Raw genomic sequence first — 7,735 nt, 5'->3', positions numbered from 1 at the left:
ATGAATGCTTGGTCAATAGAGAAGGCGCGTCCTCCCCTTAGGGAAGGAGGCGCACCCTCATGATGTAACAGACCTTCAATGAGCTCTGGACAGAGCGTAAGGCGCGCCCTATGTGGGAAATGGTTTTGGACAGGTTCCAGACATGGCTGCTTGGACGGATTCCGTGGAAGGCTCAAGGAAGATGAAGTAAATTATGACTAACGTTTTTGGTGCAGGTACTCTATTGAAGAACTCCTTCCTGTAGCACATCTACAGGAAATGAGGTGTCCGTGGTCAGAGACCTCCAGGGGTATGCCTGCACTGAAGGCCTCCTCCTGTAGTCAATGGGTGTCCTCATTGGGGATGTGGGGTGAAATCTAGTGTGTGCTTTGGGAGCTCTGTTTCTGTAGTCAACGGGTGTCCTCGTTGAGAGACTTTGGAGTATCCTGCACTTTGCACCCAAAAGCTTGGGATCACTTGTCCTGTAATCTGGTAGGGGCTCCTTATCGGGGGACAAGGATGCATCCAACATTTGGGGTGAACCACGGCTATACCTGCGTCCACGGACTAGAGAAACAGCTGGTAGCGGAGGGTTATCCTTGGCTAGGGAGATGCCTCATCCGTGAAGTCACGAAGCCGCGGACGACCCTTGGGGCTTTATGGTTGGGCCTCATCGGCGGACATTCCTAAAGCTAGTAGAAGTCGGTTTTCAGTGGGTTTCCCATTGGGCCTCGGGATAAGAAATCTAAGCCCATTAGGTTTCTTGTTCCCCAAGAACTACGAGGCCTTGATCCCCTATAAATAGGGGTACGTAGGCACATTGTAAGGGGTCAGAAGCGAGAGCGCAAAAGAGCCACCACTAACCCTAAGCAATCTCAGCCCCCAATAATCACCACCACCAAACACTGTTTATCTTTTCCGACGAATACTGTTCATCGGATCCACCAGTTACTGTTCACGTTTTCGACGAAAAACCGTCATCACAGATCTTGTTTCCGGCTACTAACCTCAACTTTTGTTGCTCCCAAATTCCTCCGTCAACAATGTGTATACGAATATGCTGGACAGGTGGTTGATGGAGGACAAAAGGTTATAATGGATGGTCAATATTACAGTAAGACTGCTGTGATTTGTGGAGTGAACGTGTAGCAAGTGTGCGTATCTGTAGATGATGGATCGATGTATATCTTCAAAGGTTGAAGATGGTGTAAAGATTGAAAGCCATACGGGCTTGTGAAGAAAAGCCCTACGGGCTAAGCCAAATAGACCGATAAAGAAGCTTGCCATATGGGCACCGAAAATCTTGCCAGACGGGCACTGAAGGTCATGCAAGATGGGAAAAATGAAATTGTCAGACGGGCAAACAAAAGAGCCATACGAGCAAACAAAAGAGCCATACGGGCTATGTTGAAAGAGCCATACGGGCTAAGTTGAGAGCCATACGGGCTGATAAACAAGATGCTAGATGGGCAACGAAGAGAAGTTTAGATTAAGGGGGAGATTGTTGGGATTTTAATCTAAACTAATGGGTTTTGTTTAGGTTGATGGACTTGTAATTAGCTGATGGGATTTGGTTTATATTTATGTTTAATGTTAAGAATAATTTAAACGTGTAATGCTTTATATGTATAGGTGTGATCTGGTCAAGTAGCTAGTTGAGTATTTGTAGGAGGTAGTTTGAATTAGTAAGAATGGTTGAGATAAATTAGCTAGGTTAGTTTGCTATTTTCTAGCCACCATCTTGGGTGGGCTTCAGCCTTATATAAGTGCATGTACACGTTCAGTTCTATAATTTTATATAAGAGAACACAATGTAGACATTAAGTACATTCGAGTTTGTAAATATAAGTGTTGCTTTTTCTGCATTGCATTGTTGTTCTTGTTATTATCTATAGTGTAATTTCAACAATGTCTACAGTTAAAGTAGTCCTTTTAAATATCCACCGTAGATGACATCGAGCTCTCTCACTCAAAAACTTTAAGATCAGATTAAGTTCCAACATGATCTTGTACCACTTAAGTTAATATGCGACGAAGAGAAGAACAAGGCCTGTGTATTCTAAAGAAAGTAGAATAGTAGATTTTGAGTTGTGCTGAAATAGAAAAGAGTGAACTAGATGTAGAAATTAATTCTGCAACTACAGAGGATTCAGGGGAAAATATATTGCAACCGGATAGTGATGTTTTCTTGCAAATGCAACTAGAGCCCGGGAGAAAAGAGGTTGAAAGTAATGCCAACGAATAGGAAATCGAAAAAATTGTATTTTTAGGCGCATATTTTTTTTTAATATATACATGCAGGAACTAAAGAAAAAAAATAAATAAATAACGAAATCATGCATGCGAGGATGATCTCAGATAGTAGCCTGCCCGAGGTTATAAGATTTTAGGAGATGTATTATTATTTTTTAATTCTAAAATATCACTAAAAAATAAAATATCTTTCGCATTTGATTGGACTGACATAAACTTTATCAAAATCTTATTTCTTATAAATTTTTCAAAATTATTACCGGACACAAAAAAATATATTTACTAAGAATTTTATATATCTCAGACCGGTCTTGACTGAAATCATGGTTGAAATGATCTGAGGAGCCAAGAAAATGCAAGGCATCTAAAAATGTCCTGAGATTCAGGTAGCTTAAAGGACACAAGGTGAGGAAATGCAAGGCCTCTAAAAATGTTAAAAGTATAAAATTGTGAGTGGAAAAGTATTTGCACACCAATAGTTAACATATTATAATTTTTTTTATACACGGAATTAGGGGTGAGGATGAGGTGAGATTAGCGGGTTTGGAATTCATAATCATTCAAACCAAATTTAGTGGTTTTACATTTTAATTAACCACTACTGTAACCATAAGTGTTACTGATATAACCAAACCATTCAAATTACAACGGTTTGGGTTGGGCAGTATCCGTTTAAACTGTTAAGAAAAATATGTGCATATATATTTTATGTAAAAAATTTAATAAGTTAATAAATTGTCAATTAAATAAGTTCACTATGTAATAATTTGAATTTTTTTACTTTGATATTTAACATCTAAATGTACTTAATATAATATGGATTCAACTATGTATAAATATCAATAATTCATGTAATATATGTATCTTCAAAATATATAATGAAAATATTTTAATATATTCCGGTGGTTCGGATATAGCGGAAAGTATAAAATACAAATCTAAATCAAATTGTTTATTTTTCGGATTTTGAAAAAATGAAATCATAACCGATCCAAATCGTTACAAAATCATAAAATTTGGAGTTGAGCGATTTGAAATAGTTGATTTGTACGGTTATTAAAATTTTTCTCACCCGTCGAAAAACATTATTCTCTATGTTCAAATTAGAGCAAATTGGAGTTGTACGTCAGTTGCGTATTCAAGGTTTGAAAATCTAAAAAAACCAAATAAAAGCAAAGGCGGTGGGAACCAAGTTGTTTGTCTGGTAGCCAAAATCAGTAAACTTATTACTCCATTTTATTAATCACTCTTCCGTCGATCTTGCTATCCGTTCGCGTCATATATTTTCGTATTTTATATATTTAAAAGTCAAATATTAAATCGATATATTTAAACTTCATGTAATTTCGTTTACTTTTTATTTGTATCATATTTTTGTATAATATTGAATATTAAATATTAATTAAAATATATAAATAAGTAAATAAAAATATAAGATTTGTAGATAAAATTTAACAAAATATATTTAGATCATATTTCTATATAATATTTTAAAATAAATACGCACATATCTATAATATTTATACATACATCCTTATATGTATTAATATATTATTTTAATATTTATTTGTGTTTGTATAATTTGTATCATTTTATGTACTCGAAAGCTAAATAAAATATCGATAATGAATTTCGGTCATCTAATTTAAATTTTGTATGGCCTACATTTCATGTCATATTTCGTGTCGTATAAGTCGTGTATATGTCCAATGACTCACTGAATCACCCGCCCCCCTTCTTCACTTTCTTTCACACTCCTCCTATTTCTAAATTAATAAATTACAGCTTTCCCTTTCTTTATTCTCCGGCAACTATGAAAATCGAAGTAGAGGATCACCTAGAAGATCAACATGGACCTCTCCACAAACGATCCAAAACTACTATACCTGTATGCACTCTTTTTCTCTTATTTTTATCTTAATTTTATCATTTTAAGTTTTTTATCCTGTATTTAGTTTTAATTTCTGATTATTATTTTTTTATTTAAGTTGCTATGTATATAGCTCCTGATCTCCCGCGAGGGGTACAAGAGCTCGACTACTGCACCAACTCTTCGTTGGCCTCAGTATATAGTTAAGTAGTTAGATATAATTTGTTTTTCTGTTTGTTTAATTAATGAGTTGTTAATTAATAGCAGCAAACAAATGATTTGAAGAATGATGTAGCTCTGTCACAATTTGATCCACTTGATGAACCTAGTCCGTTAGGTTTGAGATTACGAAAGAGCCCGTCGTTGTTAGAATTGATTCAGATGAGGCTTTCGCAACCGAGTGAGTCGAAACCTCGAGGAGCTCAGCCTAAGAAAGAATATAGAGGTAGTGGTGCTGGTAGTAGTGATAGTAAGCTCAAGGCATCGAATTTTACGGCCTCGGTTCTTAGAATTGGCACTTGGGAGGTATAATTGGAATGCTAAAGTTTCGGGAATTGTTGTATAGTTTTTTTATTGTTTTGTGTTTTGGACGAGATTAATTTTGTTATGATTGTAGTATAAGTCGAGATACGAGGGGGATTTGGTGGCGAAATGTTACTTTGCAAAGCATAAGCTTGTTTGGGAAGTGCTTGATGGCGGTCTTAAAAATAAGATTGAAATTCAGTGGTCGGATATTATTGGTTTGAAAGCTGCGTATCCTGACGATGAACCCGGGACTTTGGATGTGGCGGTAATTTTCTTTCTAATTTTAGTTTTATTCACGTGTATTATGTAGCCACTGTCCTAAATCTTTGCAATGACATTTAGTTATTTATTATGCAACTTGCCTGAAACTCTGATTTGTGCGGTGCAGATAGTAAGACAGCCACTTTTCTTTAGAGAGACCAATCCACAACCTCGGAAGCATACACTATGGCAGGCAACATCAGATTTTACAGGTGGACAAGCTAGCATAAACAGGTATTCCTCGAAATGTGTATAAATTGCTTATGCTTACAGTTGTTGCATCTTGTGTTTCCTTGTCAGAAGTATTAACTTGTGTAACATCAAGTCTATGTAGAAACATCGAAGTTAAGACTGGATGGGGTGGTGCTTGAAATTTTTTATGGATCAAATAAGAACCTTTGCATGTTCGACATACTATTACTCCGTCTTCCACGGTCTGTAGCTACTAGATGAGTGAATGCCCTCCGTATTTGTTTATAGATAGTTTTCCTCAAACAGCCTTGATATTATAGGATCATCCCATATACCAAAATAAAGTTTAATGTTCAATGCGTAGTTTGTATGGTGAGTTGGTGTGCAACCTCTAAAGTTGTAAGTGTTATGTTCTGCGTGCATCTGGATATCATATTACTCAAGAGTTAGTTATGTGGGAGCAATTAAGTTCCTACTTCCCACCGCCACAATTTGGAGTAATCATAGTTGCTTCATGTCTACATAATATTTTTGCTGTCAATGGTACATTTTTATGCTTTGTGTCAGGCTACATTCTCTGCAGTGCTCACCGGGCTTGTTAGGAAAGCACTTTGAGAAGCTCATTCAGTGTGATCCTCGCCTCAACTGTTTAAGTAAGCAGGCCGAAATATCTCTAGAATCTCCATATTTTGAATCCAGAAATTCAGTCTTTGATAAATTAGATGACGTGAAGAATGAGCTTGATATAAATATTACTACTGGGCCTGCCATATTTGACTTGAGGGATGAAATGTCAACATCCGGGACTCGATCTTCATTCTCAAAGAATGAGCATGACTCTGTCAGTAGGCATCCTGATCATTTTCTTCACGAATCACCTTCACCAAGCTCAGGTAAATATGTTGGCAACTTGGCATGGACTCATGGTTATTATTCCCTGTATGATGAATGAAATTCGGTGACTTGTCAAAAAGTATACGAACATAAAATATTTAACTATCAGCCTGTAACACCTAATTTTGAAAATATACTAGTGTCTGAGCACAGGATACAAAGTAGTACTGATGGTTAGTGTCATGTAAGGGTTTTTTAGTTCAGTTCCAGCTTTGCTTTCGATTGTCAAGCTTTCTAGTGGTGCTTGAATCCAGGATATTTTGATTTCACAGCAACTAGATATGAACAGTTGGCAGGCGTGTTTACTTCCAGCTTTAGTTTTATGAAATATAATATTTTATAGAGGTTCATGGAGGGGGCACTTGAAAGCTGAAAACACTTATTCAGCAGTGTGGTAGAACAAATTATGTAGATTATGTTTTTACTGTCTTTGATAATATTGCTTTAACTTGACTTTTTTTTTATTTAGTTATCGACAGCAGTGTCATTGAGAATATTAAGAACAATGGTATGGAAGAGTTGAGGAATCTTAGCTGTTGGGACCGTATCAGGGTTCCTGGACTTCACCCTTCGATGTCAATGAATGATATAGTTAGCCACCTTGAAAACCAGATTTTGGAGCCCAGTATATCAAACAGTCCTATCTTATCTGATGATCAACGGCGAAGTTTGGAGATACTGGAAGATATCAGCAGGTGCTTATTTACGGATTCTCGTCATACAATAACTTCTGATGAGAAGTCTGTGATGTCAAGAGTCAACTCCCTGTGCTGCCTCCTGCAGAGGGATCCTTTGACAGTTCAGGAAGCCACTCTTGACAGGGGCACTAATACTAATATGACTAGTGAGGAAGACAAAGATATACATGATCGCAAATGGTCTGAAACTAAGCTTAAAAGCAAGGTTGCAGAGGAATCTTCAACTCGACATAGTGAATTAAATGATGGATCTGGCTGCAAAGAACCTGGGATGTCCAGGAAGGACTCTGTGGGAGATTTGCTGCTCAATCTTCCCCGAATAGCATCATTACCGCAGTTTTGTTTCAACTTGTCTGAAGATTTTGATAATCAAAGCAGATAAAATGTCGTCTTTTGATGGTCTGCAAAGCTTCTGTAGGTTCTTTATAGGTTTTGCGAGAGATTGAGAAACAAAAAGTGGTATATATTCCTGTGTTTATTTGGTTACTGTAGTTTGAGTTTCTGCTATGCAATACATTTGAAGTTGAAACATGTCTTGTAGAGAGATAAGGCACATGTGTTCTTCAATGCACCAGAAGTTTTTGTAGAGATGAAAAACGCCCTGTGAATTGCATTATTTTGGTGTACAAAGATGGGTCTGCCAAAGTTATGAAAGCACGTGTTGGTGCAAGACCTGCGCATACTAGAATAGACGAACAAAGTTAACTATTTTGTGAAGTTAAGCGTCTAATAAACATATATAGACACTTCCAAAATTTCAAAATTTGATGCCTATCTAATGTAACTGGAGGCATAATATGATCCTCAAATATCTACTGATCATTGTACAAACATTATAAGAGCTTCTTATCAGTCCACCTATATATCTTTCGGAATTGGTTTCTGCCAAGTGTTTTAATCCTACGGAATCAAAAGGCTACAATTTTCAAGACCTTTTTCTTTTGGAACATACTATTACTTTCAAGAATGTATTAGTATGATTTATCATTTATTTGAATGTTATAGTGGTGATATTATTGCATTCTATGCTGTAAAAATAGCCTTAAATTATTAAAAGACTTGC

The 7,735-nt window shown here is 36.5% G+C and overlaps 1 protein-coding gene across 2 annotated transcripts; it reads left to right on the top strand.

Annotated features, from left to right (window-relative positions):
- Nucleotides 1-3,950: 3,950 nt before the first annotated feature.
- On the top strand, nucleotides 3,951-7,288 carry LOC141661966 (uncharacterized). 2 transcript variants are annotated; one of them, XM_074469001.1, is made up of 6 exons: nucleotides 3,951-4,120; nucleotides 4,367-4,627; nucleotides 4,719-4,892; nucleotides 5,016-5,122; nucleotides 5,648-5,973; nucleotides 6,444-7,288. In XM_074469001.1, exons 1-6 carry the CDS (start codon nucleotides 4,046-4,048, stop codon nucleotides 7,052-7,054), a joined length of 1,554 nt encoding a protein of 517 aa, XP_074325102.1. In that variant the 5' UTR covers nucleotides 3,951-4,045; the 3' UTR covers nucleotides 7,055-7,288. The 2 variants fall into 2 exon arrangements, with proteins under 2 accessions (XP_074325102.1, XP_074325103.1); XM_074469002.1 differs by having other exon boundaries at nucleotides 3,952-4,120; nucleotides 4,370-4,627.
- Nucleotides 7,289-7,735: the final 447 nt, after the last annotated feature.

The sequence above is a fragment of the Apium graveolens genome, chromosome 5, assembly GCF_009905375.1.
Source record: "Apium graveolens cultivar Ventura chromosome 5, ASM990537v1, whole genome shotgun sequence".
Lineage (NCBI taxonomy): Eukaryota > Viridiplantae > Streptophyta > Magnoliopsida > Apiales > Apiaceae > Apium > Apium graveolens.
The sequence above is the reverse complement of the archived record's forward strand: the minus strand, read 5'-3'. Positions and strand labels throughout refer to the sequence as shown.

What these genes read in the sequence shown, in the direction of transcription:
- LOC141661966 (XM_074469001.1), top strand. Translation starts at nt 4,046, where the DNA reads ATGAAAATCGAAGTAGAGGATCACCTAGAAGATCAACATGGACCTCTC. An exon ending in GATCCAAAACTACTATACCT is followed by an intron (nt 4,121 to 4,366) that starts GTATGCACTCTT and finishes GTTAATTAATAG; the next exon opens with CAGCAAACAAATGATTTGAA. An exon ending in GGACAAGCTAGCATAAACAG is followed by an intron (nt 5,123 to 5,647) that starts GTATTCCTCGAA and finishes GCTTTGTGTCAG; the next exon opens with GCTACATTCTCTGCAGTGCT.